At 37.5% G+C, this 21,643-nt stretch overlaps 1 protein-coding gene across 1 annotated transcript in view; it reads left to right on the plus strand.

The window, feature by feature from the left end:
• Positions 1–21,643, plus strand: part of ZFC3H1 (zinc finger C3H1-type containing) — a 46,503-nt gene that overhangs the window by 9,071 nt on the left and 15,789 nt on the right. Inside the window, exons 4-21 of the mRNA XM_040981670.1 lie at positions 3,682–3,880; positions 4,108–4,331; positions 6,138–6,261; positions 7,799–7,896; positions 9,389–9,595; positions 9,832–9,996; positions 11,838–11,975; positions 12,812–12,933; positions 13,306–13,455; positions 15,770–15,944; positions 16,191–16,322; positions 16,734–17,273; positions 17,357–17,466; positions 18,113–18,244; positions 18,339–18,460; positions 19,332–19,433; positions 20,008–20,127; positions 20,907–21,090. Coding sequence (XP_040837604.1) covers positions 3,682–3,880; positions 4,108–4,331; positions 6,138–6,261; positions 7,799–7,896; positions 9,389–9,595; positions 9,832–9,996; positions 11,838–11,975; positions 12,812–12,933; positions 13,306–13,455; positions 15,770–15,944; positions 16,191–16,322; positions 16,734–17,273; positions 17,357–17,466; positions 18,113–18,244; positions 18,339–18,460; positions 19,332–19,433; positions 20,008–20,127; positions 20,907–21,090 — 3,044 coding nt within the window. The remainder of the gene's footprint in view (positions 1–3,681; positions 3,881–4,107; positions 4,332–6,137; positions 6,262–7,798; positions 7,897–9,388; positions 9,596–9,831; positions 9,997–11,837; positions 11,976–12,811; positions 12,934–13,305; positions 13,456–15,769; positions 15,945–16,190; positions 16,323–16,733; positions 17,274–17,356; positions 17,467–18,112; positions 18,245–18,338; positions 18,461–19,331; positions 19,434–20,007; positions 20,128–20,906; positions 21,091–21,643) is intronic.

Genomic DNA, 21,643 nt, shown 5'->3' on the forward strand with positions numbered 1-21,643 from the left:
CGGATCAGCTCAGCTCCAGCTGTTTTTGCCACTTGGGGAGTGAATCCATGAATGGAAGATCTTCTCTGTCTCTCCTCTCTATTAAATGTCCTAGCAAGAAATTGAATGAAGTTCTCTGATTCATTTCAGTGCTGTTGGTATTCAAGTAGCATGTAGTTACCTGACCAAAGTGGGTGGGTTTTTTTTTTCCTTCTCACTGCAAAAGGAGTAGTGTAAAAAATTAATCAGGCACAGGTGAATGATTTACTTTAGCTAAGCTCTGTAAACCGTACTGTCTAATAGAATTTCATACAAATAATTGAAATATTCTTTAGCTGTGGTCTATAGTATGGTGGTTTTAATCACATATAGGTAGTAGGAACTTGAAATATGATTAGTTTGACTAGGATAAAATTTGAATTTTATTTTTGTTATTGGCAATTTAAATAGCGACTTGGGACCCATTGCTACTGTACTGGGCAGCACAGCCCAAGGATTTCAATATCAAAAATAGAATTTGGTATGTGTGAGTGACTTGAGTTAATATGCATCATCATTTCAAACATGTATGGAAATTTCAGAAGTGGAAAGGGTAGCTGTTTTCCATTTGGTCAGACTGAAGTATTGAAGCATGTGACAATAATTCCATTGGGGATTTCTGGAAGGTCATGTTAAGCTGAAATGATCATACAGAATGTATGCTTTTCTGCGTGAATAAGAATAGGAATAATTGAGCTAGATTTTAGAAGAATCTAATTCCAATTCACATGAAAGAAAAAATTTTAAGGGAGATTTTACTTTTGACTCCTCCCTTGACCTTTCACATACACACATAAAGGAAAACATAATTTGGTCTGTAGTTTGAGGCTAGGGAAGACAAAGGGCCCCCCCACCCATCATCCGCTCCGTTCCAACCCAGTGGACTCCAATTAAGAACCTCTAGTTAGATAACCTGACACCTTTCAGTTATGCTTTAGCAAAGTGTAGGAGATAGATTAAATTTTAAATTATCTCAAGAATGAAAAAATTATGATTATTTCAGCTGAAGAAAAGCAAGCATCTACTTTTATTTTTATTTTTTAAAAGATTTATTTATTTTTATGGGAAAGGTGGATATATAGAGAGGAGGATAGAGAGGAAGATCTTCCATCCGATGAGTCACTCCCCAGGCTGCCACAATGGCCGGAGCTGAGCCGACATCCAAAGCCAGGAGCTAGGAGCCAGGAACTTCCTCCAGGTCTCCCACATGGGTGCAGGGTCCCAAAGCTTTGGACCGTCCTCAACTGCTTTCCCATGCCACAGGCAGGGAGCTGGATGGGAAGTGGGGCTGCCGGGTTTAGAACCGGCACGCATATAGGATCCTGGTGCATTTAAAGCGAGGACTTTAACCACTATGCTATCATGCCAGGCCTCAAACATCTACTTAAAGTATATCTTTAGTATTTCCCTGAAGTAAAGTTTCAAGTTTATAAATTTGAAATTTTTCATGTTTTTTAAAAATATATTTTTTAAACTAATTTTTATGCTGTTTACAGAAGTGAGAAGTATTTATACCCATGTGGACCACTGATTAGGGGCAAGGAATGGGAAAAGTGAATGAGTCAGTTGCCTCCAAGTTTGTTTTTCTTCTATATCTCGGGGAAGCAGGGAGAGAAGGGGATTTGGCTGCTCTCAGCAACCCAAGTGCATCAGTGCCTGGAGATGTGAGACAGCCACTTGATGTCATCCTGGGATTCCTGACGTGGAGCATGTTCTGAGGGTACTGCTCAGGTGGTTTTGAGTGTTCTGAGGTGGTGTTGATTTCATTGCTCCAAGGATGGAATGTCCCAAGGTTCATTGGCTGACATAGTGCACCCTAGAGTCTGCTCGCCCAGATACTTGTGTCAAATCTTAGCCAGTAGAGTTGTCCAATTTCTTCTGCTGCCATCCTCTGCTGTTACACTTGATGCCTTCTGCAGGCCTCAATGACCTGTCATGTCCCCTGTGTACAACTTGGCATGCCATCCATTGCACAGGCTTTAGCAACCAAGGAGGCTAGTTCTGACTGATAGACTCCATGATCAGACCACAGATCCTGTGGTTTTTCCCATAGTTGGAGTTTTGAGTCCAGTGATTCAGTTTTTTAGGGGGGGCGGTTCCCCTTAGAAATCTTGCCAGAGGTGACCCCGGACCTAACTCCTGTGTGTGCCAACCAGTGCAGAGTCTGGCTCAATCTGTCACCCACATCACTTACACAAACACACTGGTGGTTGCAGTTGCCTGGTGAATTCTATCCCCAGCCCCATCTCCTATGCAAACCAGTGATGCTGCAACCCAGCTTTACCCTGCCCACCACACTCAGCCCTCAGGCATGCCAGCGGGAACTACAGCCTAGTCGGGGTGATCCCCATAACCCCCACTAGTCCCACTCCCTGCCCTAGTTCCTGTCATGATGGTGTGTGCAGCACACTGTCCAGTCCATCCCACATTCTGTTCAACTCTTGTACATGTCAATGGATGCTGCAGTCTAGCGTAGCCTGACCACCTCCACTATCCAGCCCACGCTTATGCCAGCTAGTGCTCAGGCCAACCAAGTACCTTCAGTCCAGCCAGGCCTGCCTCCAGCCCTGGTTCTCATGCTCACCAGTGGAAGCTGTAGCCCATCAGAAAGATGCCTTCAGTTTCCCTGCTAGGCCTACTCCTAGCCTCAGATCTGACACTCTCCAGGTGGTACTGTGGACTAGCTTGCCAGGGTTTGCCCCTAGTTCTAGCACTCGCCAGCTGTTCCTGCAGCAGAGCCCAGCCAGCCTGCACTCAACTCTGGCTTATGCATGCAACAGTGGATACGATTGCTTAGCCCGTCCTGACTCTTCCCCTAACTTAGCTTGAATGCTGGTTGATGGGTTTCGTAGCCATGCCTAGCAGGGAAGCTCCCGCAGCCTCTACTCGTACCCCCCCCCCCCCCCGGTATTAAGTGTGCTGGTTAGTGCTGTGGCCCAATTTGGCATGGCCCACTTCACTTTGTCATCCACCTGGGTTGTTCCTGCCTGCCCCCAGTTCCAGCTCATGCTGGCAGGTACTGCAGCTTAGCCCAGCCCAGCCAACCCTCATACCTGGCACCAATATGAACTGACTGGTGTTGTGGTCCAACCTAGTCTGTCCTGCAATCTGCACGGATTCTCAAATCTTCCAGTGGATGCTGTGAACTGGTCCTGGCCTGCACCACCCCTAGACCTGAGCCATGTGTATGCTGGTGGGTACTATACTCAGCCTAGTCTGGGCTCTCCCCAACCTCTGCTCTTGGCGCTTACCTGCAAGGACTGCCAAAGGAGTTTAAATTTGAATCTTGATATTACTGTTTCTCTTTGTAATACTTGTTAGGCTTATAAATCACATGATTATGGAACCATTTCATTCATCTTTCTTCAGCTCTTGGATTTAAATCTTAGGTTTTCTTTTTACAAATCCTATGGTATCAGTTATAACCCCTTCTAAGCGTACATATTTATACATATGTACACGCCCTCCACTGATTGATCTAATATTTGAGTTATAGGAGTTACATTGGATTCAGGCAAGTAAAAAAAATTTTTCTTATTTTTATCTATTTTGACTCTGCCTTGACGCTAATTGAAAATTCTAGTCTTAGGAAAGAGTTGACTTGCTGAAATATCTAAGGTCAAGTAGAATTTAGAAATTGTAACTATCTCTTTTGTTTTAAAGAAACTTGGTGAAGATGAAGAGGAACTATCTGAATTACAGCTTCGACTTTTGGCTCTTCAATCAGCCAGTAAAAAATGGCAGCAGAAAGAACAGCAGGTGATGAAGGAAAGCAAAGAAAAATTGACTAAAACCAAAACCATACAACAAAAAGTTAAAACCAGTACAAAAACACACTCAGCCAAGAAAGTTAGCACTACAGGTAATAATTTGTGTTAAATTCTTTTAATTGATTTGTCTATGGGTAGGATTTATGTAAGTTTTGTATTTGGAGAGTTATAGACCCCTTAAAATGGAAGACAATCCGATATAAGCAGAACTTAAGAGGAGCAACTGCACACATTTTCAGTGATATTGAAAGTCGTTTTTAGTTATTTTAAGGCTAATTTTTACTTTGTTTCATGCTTATTTTTGTGTTTTTGTCTAAAGCTAAACAAGCATTGAGAAAGCAACAAACAAAGGCATGGAAGAAATTACAACAACAAAAAGAACAGGAAAGACAGAAAGAAGAGGATCAAAGGAAGCAAGCTGAGGAAGAAGAGAGAAGAAAAAGAGAAGAGGAAATCAGAAAAATTCGAGACCTTTCAAATCAGGAAGAGCAATATAATCGATTCATGAAGTTGGTTGGCGGAAAGAGGCGATCAAGAAGTAAAGTAAGAAATATGAAATACTAAAAAATGAAAACAGTTATTTAAAATGTAAAAATTAAAACTCATAAAGTTTGAATTTGGGCCCAAAGCGATAGCATAGCGGATAAAGTCCTCGCCTTGAATGTGCCGGGATCCCATATGGGCTCCAGTTCTAATCCTGGTGGCCCCACTTCCCATCCAGCTCCCTGCTTGTGGCTTGGGAAAGCAGTCGAGGATGACCCAAAACCTTGGGACCCTGCACTTATGTGGGAGACCTAGAAGAAACTCCTGGCTCCTGGCTTTGGATGTCGGCTCAGCTCTGGCCATTGCCGTCACTTGGGGAGTGAATCATCAGACGGAAGATCTTCCTCTCTGTCTCTCCTCCTCTCTCTATATCATCCTTTCCAATAGAAATAAATCTTAAGAAAAAATAAGTTTGAATTTGTAAGTTCCAGTGAGAGGGAGAGATAGAAACAGAGAGATCTTCTAGGTGCAGGTTCACTCCCACAAATGGTTGCAGTGGCTGGGGCTGGCCCAGACCAACACCAGGAGTTGGGAGCTTTTTCCAAATGTCCCGTGTGGGTTATGGTCCTAACTGCTTGGACCATCCTCCCCTGCTTTCCCAGCAATGTCATCATGGAGTTGGAATGGAAGTGAAACCCCCATACATGAGGCTGGTGCTGCAGGTGGCAGCTTCCCTGGCTTTGCCACGGTACTGGCCTTAACATCACTCAGTTTTCAGTATCTTTGTAGTTCCATTTCACAAATACAGTAAGCTAAGAAAAAAATTATCCTGTTTTTGGTAGAACTTACTGTATAAGTAATTCCTGGAGAAACGGGAAGGCCTTATTAGGAATGGGTCTGTTATAGTTAAAGAGAAACGAAAAGGAAACTAAAAGTATGGTTAGCAAAGATTGCTGCTTAGCTTTTTCATCATTTCGTTTTTAGAACAAAATATGATTGCAAAATTGTGATAACATGTTCTGAAAATGGCTAGTTTTCTTAATTACAGGCGTAGGATTACATTAGTTTTTTTATTTTTAAAAGTAATAAAATATGTAACGACTGATACAGACTGTTTTGTTATATCATTATACAGTAATGACTTCTGTGCCCCTCTTGCGCATTTAGCCCTCAGGTATTTGCTGCACATTCTGTGTAAGTTACTGATATAGCTGATGACAGGAAGTCAACTGGAAAGTTGTTGCTGTTGGTCCTCTGCTGTTAGTGACAGGTCTCGTATTTCTGAGCTTTAAGGATACAGGTGTGAATGTGCTGCTCAGGAGCTGAGAATGTTAAAAAGTTACCTAATTGTAGAGAGTTAGGATGTTAGAAATGTTCTCTTGAGCAAAGTGTAAGTAAAAAGAAGAGAAAACAGGGCAGGGCACCAAGAAAATTGACTCAAAATGTATGGTTTTTAGCTGTCATTAATTTTAGTGTTTAAAACGTCTTTGAATTTTTTTTCTAAATATTCTAATATAGTGTTAATGATGTCAAACTTGCATTTATTCTGCTAGTTTCAAAAAGAAGCTTGTAAGTGTTCAAGAACGTTGTATAATTTTACGGTGGAATAGCTAATTACTTAGTGGCTTAACCTCTGGCCATACAGGAGTTTTCTGGGGTACTACCTTTTAGACTTTATTTTCTGACTAGTGCTGCAGCTGTAAAGTGTTATGCACAGCATGCCTATCATAAATTTTTCCAGATCCAGTGTGACAGGCAGAGGTTAGTGTCATTAGTTTTTATACTGTTCCCTAGAAGATGATTAACAGTTATTTTGCAATTTGTACCCAAAATGTTGAAAGTAAGAAAATTGTGTTATGCATTTAGTCTTCAGATCCTGACCTGAGACGATCTTTAGATAAGCAGCCTACTGATAGTGGGGGAGGCATTTATCAGTATGATAACTATGAAGAAGTTGCTATGGATACAGACAGTGAAACCAATTCTCCAGGTATGAGTAAAAACTTGAAATGCATATTCACAGTAACTAAGTAGTAAATGATGATTAAGCAGCTCAGAAACCTCGAACAGTGTATAATGAAAGATTTGTTGACCTGGTATCCAGCAGTAGTATTTAATCTTTAAATACTTAGATTAAACATGAAATATCTATTATTTCCAAATATTTCCTTTTATTTTCAGATGTTTCTAATTAAGCTTTAAATAACATAACAAATAGCGTCTTTATCTCTCAGTTAACCATTTTTTCTGAAAAGTGAAGATTATAGGAAAAATGAAAACACTTTTTTTGTTTGTTTATTTGTTCAGAAAGAACAAACCCTTGATATTTCATATCCAGGATTTAATCTGCCTTACTCAAAAAGAGATAGACTTTTGTGGTTTTAAAACTTCCTGTTTCCTTCCAGTGGAGATACTTTGTATGAATTTGGAGATAGAGAATGATACCATTGGGTCCTTAGAGATTGAATAGAACCCAGTCAGTGCTCTACCTCAGTTAAGTTGCATACTCTTGAATTTATGTTCAAAGTCAGGTTTGCTTTTGTTGATTTGGGGGATGAATTCTCTCAGTACTTTAAAACACAGGATCAAGGCTGACAACAGCGCATTTGACAGTCTAGGAGCCAGAGCACCTGGAAGACCACATGTCTCCCTTTGTTTATGGTGTAAGAACAGATGAAAGCTAGAATCCTATTTTGGTGTATCTAGGATAAAAACAAAGCAAAATGCAAAGATTTGGATGATGTTTATCAAATCTGCTTCTTTTCAAGCTATTGTATTAGAACAACCTGGTGTTTATGTGTTTTGTTCTGAATTTCTGTTGTTTATTTAACCTGCCTATAATATTCAACTTTCCTATTTTCAGAGTCAATTTCATTGTGGTTCTAAAATATTGATGGTGTTATTAGTACTTTTTTTTGTGGTAGCTTAACAAATACTTATTTTCTCACAGTACTAGAAATTAGCAATCAGGCATCCAGGCATCAGTAGAGCCATGCTTGTCCTGAGACTGGTAGCACTGTTCCTGGCCCTTTCCCGTCTTTTAGTGGTAGCAGTTAATGCTTGACATTCCTTGACTTACAGATGAGTAACTCCAGTCTCTTCCTTTGTCAGCAAATGGTGTTCTCCTCCCTGGATCTGTCCACTTCTTGTAAGGACAGGTGTCCCGATGTATTAGGGGATATACTTCAGTATGGCCTTATTGTAATTTGTTGCCTTTACAGTTACATGATATTCTAAATATTTGGTTTTTATAGAATAACTTTGTGCTTTTAAAGTATTTTTTTTGCAAAAAGTAGAAAACATTTTCTACTCAGCTTTTTCAAATTTTAACTTTTTGCCAAATATACTGCAGATATTTATACTTCTAAGAAGCAAATTATTCTAAAAATTTTATGTATGACATATTATCTTTTTAATTCTGGTTTTGCACAAACAGTTTGAAGCTACCTCGATATCATAAATTTAATATATTCCGTGGAAATCTGTTATTAGATTCTTACGTCTGTTTTATTTATTTACTTTTACAGCTCCTTCACCATTACAGCCACCATTCTTCTCTGAATGTTCTTTGGGTTATTTTTCACAAGCACCATCTATTTCTTTACCACTGCCTCCTCAGGTTTCTGTAAGTCAGAATTGAAAAGATACTAATGAAAGTTACTGTGTTGCCTTGGGTCTGCTGAAATTTGTTTTAAAGAAAAATAGCTTATAATTAAGCAATGATTATGTATGAGGGGGTTAAAAGATCAGAATTGCTTATTAAAGTTAATAGCTGTGAAGTACACAGAATAAAAGTTGATGATTTACTTACAAGCTGTCTATTTGGTAGAAATTTCTAGTAGCAGATTTTTATGTCTTGTTTTTTCTTTTGGTACCTAGTGTGTTCCTTCAATCTCTGCTTCTCAGATAGTAGCTACTCAGAAAATAAATTCCAAAGCAGAATAACATCTGTTATTTTGGTTATCAAAATTTTTTTAGTATAGATTAACTTATTTGAAAGGCTGGAATTAAAATGAGAGAGAAAGAGAGATTTCATCTGCTGGTTAAACTCCTCAAATGGCCAGAACAGCCAGAGGTGGCTTTCCCATATGGATGCAGGAACCCAAGCACTGAGGCCATCCTACGTTGCTTTGCTTGTTGACAGGAGTGGGGCTGGAAATGGTGCAGCTGGAACCTGAACAGGTGCCCATATGAGAAACTGGTGCTGCTCTGCTTTGGCTTTTTTTTTTTGAGATTGCATGCAGTAGATACTTCCACAAATTATCTTCTCTTTGAGGGATAGTTATTTTTAACTTGAAAATCTAGCAAAAAAATAAATTTCCAATAGAAGTTTATTTTTCCTGTTTGTTCTTTAAAGAGCTACTTATTTTTAAACAGTCCCATTTATTTGGAAAAAAAAAAAGGGTAGGAAGGAAGTGGCAGAATTGCAAAGCACAAGTTCTGAAATCATTTGTACCCAAGAGGACCTAGAGAGCAAACTGAGTGTGTGTCTTTAGGTACGAGGGAATCTTTCCATTTCATATTTTTTAGCTTAAAGTCCAGTGTTTCCATTTCAGAGCAGAGAGTGAGAAATGCCAAGAGAAGCACCCTAGAAGGCCTTGGAAGCAAAACATACTGAACTCGGGATTATGTGAAAAGGCTTCTTTGTAGATCATATGTAAGAAGCTGTTTTACCAGGAATTAACAAAATTATGATGATTGTTGCCACTTCTGGAAAAGAATCCCTTTGGCTCTTGATTTTTTTTTTTAAGTTTTAGTATTCCATAGTTTTGGTGTTAGTATCTCCTTGTTTTCAGGTAGTCTTTTAGAAGGAAAGACCTGTATAATTTGATTCTTGCATCTTTTAGAATGCTGAATGGAGGCAAGAATGGCAATAGAAAAGTTTATGTAATTACCTTGAAGTACATAAATGTCTTAAGTATTATTTATTTATTTAAATTTGCAAAAATACTTATTTTCATGATTTGATAAGAAATTCGGAGTTGGTTTTAAGATTTACAACATACTGACAGTCAAAATAATAATCTGTTTATATATTTCTAAGTTAATGTATCTTCTGAGAGTCATTTGGAGTTGGTAAAACTTGCCATGAAATTGTTTTTTCTTTCTAAAAACAGTCTGTGCCCCCTCTGAACCAGCCTTACACAGAAGGCTTGTGTGTTTGCGACCCCCTCCCTCCTCTCCCACCCCTGCCACCACTCCCTCCTGAAGACCCGGAGCAGCCACCAAAGCCACCTTTTGCAGATGAGGAAGAGGAGGAAGAAATGTTGCTTAGAGAAGAGCTGCTAAAATCCTTAGCCAATAAGAGAGCGTTTAAGCCGGAGGTAATTTGGATACCTTAATCTCTAGGTGGTGCTCTTGAGTTAAGTTTTAGATTGATCTAATTTTTTCCCCTAGTTAATTTGAGATTTCTTGCTTTTTTTAAAGTAAAGTAAGGGTGAATTCTAATAATATTTTAAGTTTTCAGGAATTCTATGGGGTACTCTTTCCTTTTTTTTTTTTTTTTTCCGTTTTCCTTCCTTCCTTACAAATGTTTGATGTCTGTTCCTTCCTTATTTAGGAAACATCCAGTAATAGTGATCCACCCTCACCTCCAGTTCTGAACAATTCACAACCTGTGCCAAGAAGCAATTTGTCAATTGTCAGTATTAATACAGTATCTCAGCCTAGGATACAGAATCCAAAGTTCCACAGAGGACCTCGTCTTCCACGAACTGTGATCTCGGTAAAAAAAAAAAAAGTTACTTCTGTTCAAGTAGCTTATGAGGATTTTGTAAGACAGTATGCTTCTTCACTACCCCTAAGGTTATTTTATGTATACGTGTCTTATCACAAATAAATACAATTTAAAAAATTATTATTAATGAAAGCATGTTAGCTAGAAAACTGGCTAGAATTTTACAGTGTAGTTGGAGAAGTATTATAAATGACATATTTCCTTCCGCCATTTCTTCAGCTTCTCCCTCTCCCTCAGCCCTTTTTAATAGAAATTGGATCATTTAGATTTTATGTCTTCTGGGGCCAGTTTTAACAGATTTTTTTTTAAAGTTTCTCCCATCTTTTTTATGCTTTGCTTGTATTTTTCAGACAATGACCATATCTGTCATCTTTCTTTTTTCTTTTTAAGGTTTATTTTATTTTTATTAGAAAGGCAGATATACAAAGAGGAGGATCTTCCATTGGATGGTTCACTCCCCAAGTGGCCATAACAGCTGGAGCTGAGCCAATCTGAAGCTAGGAGCCAGGAGCCTCTTCCAGGTCTCCCCCGGGGGTACAGGGTTCCAAGGTTTTGGGTCATCCTCGACTGCTTTTCCAGGCCACAGACAGGGAGTTGGATGGGAAGTGGGGCTGCCGGGATTAGAACTGGTGCCCATGTGGGATCCCAGTACATGTAAGGCGCAGCCTTTAGTCAATAGACTACCGTGCTGGGCTCCATGTTAGTCCTCTTTGTCATGAAAGAATTGTTATGCATATTTCTCTATGTTAAGGAAGTCAAAATGAGTTTTTGTTTTTGCTTTGTTTTAAATAGTTATTTATTTGAGAGGGAATGAGAAAAGAGAGACAAACTCATTCAGTTTCCAAATAGCTTTAGGAATTGGGTCTGGGCCAGGCTGAAGTCAAGAGGCTAAAATCCATCTTGGTCCCCGCATAAGAAACAGAAGCTCAAGTATTTGGGCCATGCTCAACTGCTTGCTTAGGAACTTGATTAGAGGAGCAGTGGGACTTGAATTGGTGCACGTGTGAAACCAGCCTCGTGGGCGGTCTCCGAACGTGCTGTGCTATAGCACCAGCTGCTCAATCTAGTTTTTGAATGACTTCAGAGTAAAAGAAGCAGAGCAAAGCTAAGTTAAAATCTTGCTTTTGTTAAGTAAACCACCTTCAGCAACTTGTATTTTGTATAAAATCACAAAGACTAAAGTTTAATTATTATGTAGAATTGTTCAAATCATTTTCCTTTTTTTTCTTATGATGTGTTTATTTTTCTTGAAAAGGCAGATATACAGAGAAGAGACAGACATGTTTCATCCACTGGTTCACTCCCAAGTGGCAGAGTAGACAGAGTTGAACTGATCTGGAGCCAGGAGCTTCTTTCAGATCTCCCATGCAGGTGCAGGGTCCCAAGAGTTTGGGCCATCCTCTGCTGCCTTCTCAAGTCATAGGCAGGAGCTGGATCAGGAGTGGAGTAGCTGTGACACAAACTTGCATCCATATGGAATCCCAGTGCTTGAAGACAGAGGAGTAGCTAGCTGAGCCATAACGCCAACTTCTTCCTTTTTTTTTTTTTTTAAAGCATTCAGATTGTGTTTTGCTTATTTTACAAAGGTAGATAAAATAAAAATTTAATGAGGAAGATGATTGTGATAGTTTGGGAAAAGACTTTAAGAAAATAGAACAATTTCTGCTTTGGCATATCCCCAGTATTGGTGTGACCAGAAGGAACCATAGACTACCTACTGTAGGCCTCCCACTCCAGCTTTTTCTTTATTGAAACTAAAGTAGTTAAATGTGATAATAAAGAACAGACATACCTTTGTTATTTAGAGTAAAAACTGTTTACCTTTGTAGCTTCCAAAGCATAAATCAGTCGTTGTAACACTGAATGACTCGGATGATAGTGAATCTGATGGAGAAGCTTCCAAGTCAACAAATACTGTTTTTGGTGGATTAGAGTCCATGATCAAAGAAGCAAGACGAACTGCTGAGGTAAGTACAGTAATGAAATAGGAAAAGAAAGATAAATTGTTTGAAAGCTATTAAAGTGTATTTGTGTGTAAAGCAGGTGTTAAATTAGTAGATTTTACTATTAGAAGTCCCCTTGTATGAGTATCCAGTAGACTGGTTCCTTTTTCAGTCGGTAAAATTGAGTGGATTGTTGTACTGTGTATGCAAGAACTGCATTGTGTTGTGACTGTGTTCTTAACAGGACAGTTTTTATTGAAATGTATAATCTAACCTTTTTCCCGATTGGAACAGTATGTAGATGTGGATTAGTTCCATGATTTACCTGTAAATTTTCTTTCTTTTTTAATTATTTGAATGTAAAGGATAGAGAGAGACAAAGACATCTTCCATTTGCTGGTTCACATCCCAGTTAAGTGCAATGTCAGAGATGTGCCAAGCCAAAATCAGGAGCTGGCAGCTTCACTGAGGTCTTGCACATGGGTGGCAAAGGCCCATTCATTTGTGCCATATTTTGCTGCTTTCCCAGGCTGAATAGCAGGGAATTGTATCTAAAGTGGAGCACCTGGGACATGGAGCTGTGTCCACAAGGAATGCCACCATTGCCACTGCTGGGTTTATCAACTGCCACAGTGACCCCAACCCATAAGTCTTGACTACTTAGTTAATGCAATATGCAGTTGAGTTGGGAATTAAAAGCAAGCATTGGTTTTGAAAAAAAAAAGTATAAGAATTTGCTAAAGCTATTAGTTAATTTCTAAATACATTAGTGTACACTGAATTGCTATGTAAGATAAAAACATCCTTGTGGAACTGTTGAGAAAGCTGTTGATGTGACTGGTTTCTTATTTGTTTTTTAGCAAGCTTCAAAACCAAAAGTACCTCCAAAATCTGAAAAAGAAAATGATCCTTTGCGAACACCTGAAGCTTTGCCTGAAGAAAAAAAGATTGAATATAGATTGTTAAAGGAAGAGATTGCCAAGTAAGTACCATGTTGTGCAGTTCACCTTAAAGGTATATGCTGTTTATAAAACTTCTCTTAGTCTATAAAGTTTATTGCCACTGGAAATTGATAATGATAGTTTATCCTAGATGCACAGTTGGTATTCTTGTAACTCGCAGAAGGGGGAGCCAAGTGATCATCCAGAGACTTGAATACTCTGATGTGTTGAAATAGAATAAACTTTGAAAAAGATAAAAGTGCTCAAAATAAACTGTACACTGTCATCTTGGACTACAACATATTGGTCATCATTGTAACCATTAGTCATCATTATAGCTGTTATCAATATTTTTAGGACAAAAAATGTAGTTTCCCTTTATTCTTTGGTGTAATTCAACTATCTTATTTCAGCCGCGAGAAACAGCGTTTGATTAAGTCAGACCAGCTGAGGACAAGTTCTTCATCCCCAGCAAACTCTGATGTAGAAATTGACGGGATTGGAAGAATAGCGATGGTTACTAAACAAGTTAGAGATGCAGAAGCAAAACTTAAAAAACATAGGTGAGCCTCATTATTTGGTTAAATACTTTGTGTATGTAATGATTGCTATTCTAAAGGAACACACTGTTGTATATCATTAATAAATGTAGAAAAATTACAAATCCATATCTTAGTATGGATTTGCTTATTATTTTTTTGTACTGCATATTTACGTATGGTAATAGACAATCTTCAAATAAAAATCCAAAACCTTTGAAAGCTATTTCCTTCGGTCTTATATATGGCTGATCCATTGCTAAAAATAGTTGTGAAACTCCAGCTTGGAAATTTTTCTGTAAAAGCTTAGAAATATTTTTGACCAGACCATCATTGGAAGCATATTTTAATTTTGGTAAAAGTGGGCTTCAGTGATGGGAAAAATCTGAACAGTAAGACATATGGTATATTTAGATAGTATCTTGGGTTCTTTGAAATTGCTTTGCTGTGATAATCTACATTGTTGGGAGACACCTCTATGACAGACTTCTGAGAGTACATGAAATACACCTACTGTAAGACTGGAAAGGAGAACAACAGGCAGGGAGACCCCCAGTGCCTAGTAAACTGTGTCACAAATGAAAGGAAAAAAAACCAAAACAACGGAAATTGCTTTGCTGTTCAAATGGTGTTTGAAAAAAAAACATGGGAATATGTGTGAAGCTTCGCAGGAAGAGCATATTGAATGATAGAATTTACTTGTTAGTGCATATCTAGGTCCTTCCAAAAGTCTGAGAGTGTGTATTTTATTGTACCAGGACCAACTTGTTCTCCAGTTTCATTTATCTCTGAATTTTCTGATGTAGCCTCGTATATGAAAAAATAATAAATCATGCTATTATGAGTATGTATTTTTTTTCACTCCGAGCACCCTGAAATTGTTAGTTGTTGAAGAGCAGGACGGGTTTGCTTACCATCAGTGCTTCCTAAGCCTTGTTCTGACAGCTTGCTTTTTATACACAGATGGAAGAGGAAGTTCTGTACAAGTACTGTAGGACTTTTTCTATCCTAATTAGTTCTTAAACTTTGAACAGTGATGGTAACAAATAATTGAAGTGATGAATTAATTTTCATGTTGAAAAATAACTAATAACCTTTACTTTTTAAAAGATATTATTATTTGAAAGGCAAAGTGCCAGAGAGTGAAGGAAAGGGAGAAAGGTTGTCTGGTGGTTACTCCCAAGTGGTCTAAACAGCCATGGTTGGCCCAGGCTGAGCCCAGGGGCAGGGCCCTTCTCCAGGTCTCCTGTGTGCTAGCAGAGGCCGGTCCTGTCCTTGGCACCTTAGTGTGAAGCTGAATTGGAAGCAGAGTATCCAGGACTGAAACTGGCACTCCAATAGGGGACGCTAAAGCAGCTTACCCTGCTGCATCACAGTGTTGCCCCATTAATGGTTTGTAAACACATTACGGTTTTTAAAACACCCTTCAAAAGTTCATTCATCTTTGGTTAACTGAGGAAAAGAAAATGCAAGTTTCATTTCTAGCATATGGGTTCCCTGGTATTTCATGTTCTAAAATCATGAAAAATGATATAAATTAGAGTGTTTTTAGTAAGGTATTAGGGATATCCAAAGGATATAGTGATTATGTAAGATTTGATGTTACAATACAAATCTGTTTTTACTCATTAGAACAAGACATTATGCTGAAGAAAATAAAATATGCTTTAAGATAATGTTTACAAATACTTCAGTTTTGAGTATTTGTCTCATGATAGCTATCATATTATGTATAAGATTTCTCAGCTTTTGATGCCTTATTCAGAAAGAAAAAGTATCTTGAGCTATGATAAATCAGTAATGGTAAGGTGTGCCTTGTGGCTGTTCTGTGATGTGGCACTTTGAGCTGCTGCTTAGAGCACTAGCATTGCAAATGGGTGCTGCTTAGAGTCCTGGCTGCTCCACTTCAGCTCTGGACTAATGCGTCTGGGAGGACAGCAGAAGATAGCTCAAGTGCTTGGGCTCTGTACCCGTGTGGGAGACCCAGATGAAACTCCTGGCTCCTGGCGTTGATCTGGTACAGCCCTGCCCATTACAGCCATTTTGGAGTGAATCAGGAGGTGAAGCCCTCTTTCCTAATCTCTAACTCTGCCTTTTGAATAATTAAAATGTAAAATGCACATTTTAAAAAGGAAAAGTCAGGCCAATAATTATTTTTATAAGATGAAATAGTGGCAGTTGAATGCCTATGTGGTTGGAGAATAGCAGCATATTTGTCCTTTACACTGTCACCTTCATATGATTTTTTTTTTATAATCCACTATTGAAAAAAGTTATTCTGATGATACCAGCTCACTAGTATGAAAAACAATAAGAAATGTTGTTATTTCTCTCTTAGGATTCTCTTGATGAAAGATGAATCTGTTTTAAGGAATCTAGTGCACCAAGAAGCAAAGAAGAAGGAATCTGTTCGAAATGCTGAAACAAAAATTACCAAACTTACAGAACAGCTCCAAGCAACAGAGAAAATTCTTAGTGTCAGCAGGGTGTTTTTGAAAAAGCTTCAGGAACAGGTAAGTTGTTTTTAAGATATTATAGTCTTATGTTAACCACACATTTTTGTAAGCTAAATTGTCTAGAAGAAAAAAACCTTTAAGCTAAAAATCATCAAAATATATTCAAGCTATAGTTTTTCACTAGATCAATATCATAATATTTTCATTTTCAATTGAATGCCTTAATGCTGATGAGTGTTAAAGGAAAATGCTTCTTCTCTTAAGGTTTTCATTTACATTATCCAAATTCTCTTGTATTTTCAGATTCACAGAGTTCAACAACGTGTTACAATTAAGAAAGCTTTGACTCTAAAATATGGTGAGGAGCTTGCTCGGGCAAAGGCAGTGGCTAGTAAAGAAATAGGAAAACGTAAGCTGGAGCAAGATCATCTTGGAGTAAGTTGCTTGTGCAAAACTTTTGCAAAACAAGATTATTATGAAACTTGACTGTATAAAATGTGTATGGTGCTAAGAATATTAAGTTCACAGGGTGTAGTATTAAATCTTTAAATGGAATGCATATTTTTAAAAATTACGAGGCTCTTATAGCGGTGCACACACGTGCGTTCACACACACAACATGCTTGAGCCATCACTGCTGCTTCCTCAGGATCTGTATCAGCAGGAGGCTGGAGGCAGCACCCAGGGTTAGAAATTCAAGCCAGGTAAACTTTGTTCTATTGCTTTTATTGTTTCACTTTTGTAATATTACCATCAATTATCTTGTTGGAATAACACAGTTATCTTACCAAGAATTGTTTACAAATATGACAGTGATATAAAATATGCCTATTATTCTTCCTCTAGCCTAACAAAATAATGAGACTGGACAATTCACCAATATCAAGTCCAAGAAAACATTCAGCAGAACTAATTGCTATGGAAAAAAGACGATTACAAAAGCTGGAATATGAATATGCGCTGAAAATCCAAAAATTAAAAGAAGCCCAAGCCCTTAAAGAAAAGGAACAGCAAAGCATGGCTTCAGTTGTGGAAGAGGAGCCTGAATTTTCTTTACCTCAGCCTTCACTTCATGATCTGACACAGGATAAATTAACATTGGACACTGAAGAAAATGATGTTGATGATGAAATTTTGTCTGATTCAAACAGAGAACGAAGACGATCCTTCTTAGAATCAAACTCTTTTACTAAGCCTAATCTTAAGCACACTGATACACCTAATAAAGAATGTATAAACAAGCTTAGTAAAAATTCTGTAGAAAAGTCAGAACTTTTTCTAGGGTTAAAGATTGGTGAATTGCAGAAACTATATTCAAAAGCTGACAGCTTAAAGCAACTGATTTTAAAGACCAAAGGGAATACAGAAAATGTTTTGTGTGGTCAGGTAACTAGGTATTTCATCGTCTTTATATGGTCAAGAATTCACCCAGCCTTATTTTTCTTAAAAATTTTTACGGTCTTTTGCAGGAGATTTCTGTGGATGTGGATTTTGTCACAACACAAAGTAAAACAGCAGAAGGGAAGCCATGTCCTTTCAGACCCTACCATAGTCCTCTTCTAGTTTTTAAGTCTTACAGGTATAAATGAAAAATTTACTAAGTTGTGATTTCAGGATTATTCTATTAATAATGCCAGGGGTAATGTGAAGAATTCTGGGTTTTTGTCAGAGCTGTTGGAACAAGTAAAGTCTGGTGAGGATTATTACATTTTGGTTTTAAATTTACTGCAGTTAAGTTTAAGGAGAATGTTAGCCAGCTGCGTAAAATTAGCTTAGGCTCTCTCAGGTAATTAACTTTGTGGACGGTTGTCCCGCAGAGCGTTTAGATCTGTATAAGCTGTAAGCTGTGGAGTGTGATTTTATAGTTAATTTGTAGAGCAATTACAATTAGCAGGTGGAAGGTCTTTTTTTTTTTTTGCTAAGTAGTTTTTTGTGTTGGCTGATAATATATGCAAGAAATACCAATACTGGTATTATGTAGTGCAGCGTTGTATCATGAAGTTTAAATATTACTTTGAAAATACAGGAAGTTTTGTTTCAGATTGTTTGTATTCTCAATATCAATGTATCTTGTTTCTAGCACTTGATATTTTGACTGATTTCTAGAGTTTATATTACCTAGCCAAATAGTTTAGGGTGTAGAAATTAAGAAAGAAATTTTAAGATTTTCCTAGTTGTCTGAGGAATATTTGCAGAGCATAATATTGCTCTCCGCTCTCTTGTAGATTTAGTCCATACTATCGAACAAAGGAAAAACGACCCCTCAGCTCTGTGACTCACAGTAACATGATTGAACCAGATCAGTGTTTCTGCCGGTTTGACTTAACTGGAACGTGTAATGATGATGATTGCCAATGGTGAGTAGTTGTTAACAATTTAAAGTATATGATTTTTTTGCTTAACTTTAACATGTACAGGATTACCTAATTTTTTTTTTTTTTTTCATTTTAGGCAGCATACACAAGATTATACACTTAACCGGAAACAGCTATTCCAGGACATTCTATCATATAATCTGTCTTTGATTGGTTCTTCAGACACAAACACTGATGAGGAAATTGCTGCTGCAGCAGGTATTCAGACTTCTTGGTTTTCCCTAAGTGAAAGTGTAAAAACTTGTATTTAGTTGCTTAAGTAGCCATAATTCAGTACATTCACCTGTGATATTTCAGGTACTTCTGTTAATGTCCAGCCACTAATGACATGTGACTATTTAAATTTAAATGAACCTGTGCTACTAAATTTGTCAGTCACAGTAGCCACCTATCCTGAGTTTGTCAGCTGTAAGTGGCTAGTGCGTGCAGAAGGACAGCATTGACTTGAGCTTTCCATTATTGCTGGAAGCCCTTAGGGCAGAGCTCATTGAAATAATTTTATTAGGAGAAAACATTAACCTGCTTGGATAGAACTTGTAAAAACGGTACTAGTATGGGTCTGTTATAAAAAATACAGCAAGACTGGAAGTTAAGATGGCTGTAATTTTAAATTTTATGATGAAGCAGCAGAACTGCATTCCTTTTGATCTTAAAGAGAGTGTATGTTACTCTCAGACATCATGAGCAAATACTGTTAAGCTTTTCCTCAGATTGTGTGTCAAAAAGAGCATTTAGAACTGTATATCTTTGGGAATTAAGGCAATTTACTAAAATTTAGTATTATTGCAACTCAGAGTGATTGCGAAGTCCTTGAATGTATTGTATCAATTCCAGTCTGGGACTTTAACATCTTTATTGTTTAACTTCAAGAAATAATTGTTTTTCAGCCCAGATAGGCTCATGTTTAGTGTGATTTGCCATTAGAATTAATGTGGGCCTTAACTACAAAAAGGACATAAGTATTCTTGACTCATCATTAATTCTTAGACCATTCTTTATTTATACTCTTTAATTAGCCTGATCTCTGTAATTGATATTTCTTATGAAGATGGTGGTGCTCTTGTTTCAGATAAATACGTTGAGAAGCTATTTGGAGTCAACAAGGATCGAATGTCAGTAGACCAGATGGCTGTTCTCCTAGTTAGTAATGTCAATGAAAGTAAAGGTCATAGTAAGTACATATGTGTGGGTATCTTGCAAAGAACCTTTTAGTTTTTAGTTTGTATTTACTGCAGATGCTGTTGCATTATGTCCTTTGATCAACTATATGTCAGTTCTAACAGCATAGAATAGCTATAGGTTTGAGTTTGTTTTTATATATATATATATTTAGATTTGTTTTTATTGGAAAGACAGCTCTAGAGAGGAGCAACAAAAGAGTAAGATCCTTCATCCACCGGTCCACTCTTCAAATGGCCACAATGGCTGGAGCTGAGCCTATTTGAGGCTGGGAGATCAGAGCCTTCTCCGGTTCTTCCATGCGGTTCTTCTATGTGGGTCTGGAGGCCTGAGGGCCTAAGCCATCCTCTGCTGCTTTCCTAGGCCACAGCAGGGAGTGGATGGAAGTAGAGCAGCTGTGATGAGAACTGGTGCCCATATGGGATTCCCATCCTTGCAAGGGGAGGAATAGTCAACTGAGCCATCATGCTGGGCTCATAATAGATCCTTTTTAAAATATTTCTTGGGTGACTTTTGAAATAAAATACTTGCTATGTTAACTAATAGTCTTCTACTGTCAACTTTAGTACCTCCATTTACAACGTACAAAGAAAAAAGAAAGTGGAAGCCAAAGTTTTGGAGAAAACCTGCTTCTGAGAATAGCTTCAGCAGTGACGATGAACAGTCTACAGGACCAATTAAGTATGGTGAGACATGTAGCTTAAGACCGGAATTACTAACTTGTGGTGCTCTTTGTTTAAACATGTGCCTAATCTTTTGGTTTATATACTAGCCTATTTTTTATTTTCTTAACACTGATTGATACTAATGTTGTTTTGGATAGTATAGTTATTGATTGTGCAGACTTGATTCTGACTTTGCAAGGATGTTTTAAAATCTTGTTCCTTTCCCAGTGAATGCAAGAAATAGCACTTGGTTAATATGGCTACTTTGGATATTTTCAAAAGTACATTGGGATGTTCAGATATTATTTGAGAACCCTGCTGACCTGTTTCCTTCTTGGGTTGCTTTCAGACATGAAGTATATTCAAAATGAATAGCCAAGTGATACACTTTTTCTCTATATCTAGTAGACTAAATCATCTTCATCGGTTATAACTTTGAATTAGTGTTTTAATTGTAACCAGACAAATGTGATTTATTTCTGGTATCACTTAAACTTCAAATAGGGCGATTATACTGAAAATATGCCAGCAGAGTCCCAATGTCTGTATGATGTTTAATATCTTTTGACTCTGAGAAGTGTCTGGTCGGCAATTAATAGATAGCTGTACCTTATAATCATGAGTGACCACATAATTAGGATCTTTAGATTTTTAGATAATTTTGTGCTCAATTCGGCAGCACATATACTAAAGATGGAATGATACAGAGAAGATTTTTAGATAATTTTGAAGTTGAGCCCAACTTTTTGTTGAGTTTGTGATATAAAGAAATAAGAAACTAATGATACTATTCCTTATAGCCTTCAAGCCAGAGACCCGAATAAATGTTCCAGCTTTGGACACAGTTGTTACTCCAGATGATGTCAGATACTTTACAAATGAGACTGATGATATTGCAAATTTAGAAGCCAGTGTGCTTGAAAATCCTTCTCATGTCCAGCTTTGGCTCAAGCTTGCATACAAGTACTTGAATCAAAATGAGGGGTAAGCCGATTTCAAATCTTTGTGTAAACTTGCACATTTATATATTTCTGTTTAAGTTTATTTTGCCTATGATAATCAAGTTACCTTGATATTTTAAGAGTTATTAGACAAGTTTGATATTAAATCTCTAGTTAGTGTCTTAGGAAAATGGATAATACGTTGCACTAAGTTTTAACTTTAATAGACTATTTTCAAAACAGAATTAGTTAAAATGGAATTCTGAGTTTCAGAAGAATGAGTTTTTTTAAGAATTGAAAATTCATTATAGTGAGTAAGTATAATCTTAAAATAACTTGCAATGGAGGTATAAAGCTTATCAAAGCCTTCTGGTGTATGGTCTCCTTAGTGTTCAATATTACATTATAAAGATCTGAATAAGATCAGTCTGTGTCATGATTATTAGCTGTAGTTGCATAGCACACACTCTGACTTCTATTTGATAGTAGGGATAATCGCTAAGTAAATAATTCAGGCCTGTAAGCTACATGGTCTGTCATTACTGTTCTATGGTGTTGCAATGAGAAAACAACAATGTTAGGCATTTTGTAAATGA

Source organism: Ochotona curzoniae, unplaced genomic scaffold (assembly GCF_017591425.1).
Source record: "Ochotona curzoniae isolate NIBS_2020 unplaced genomic scaffold, NIBS_Ocur_1.0 contig_1014, whole genome shotgun sequence".
Classification (NCBI taxonomy): domain Eukaryota; kingdom Metazoa; phylum Chordata; class Mammalia; order Lagomorpha; family Ochotonidae; genus Ochotona; species Ochotona curzoniae.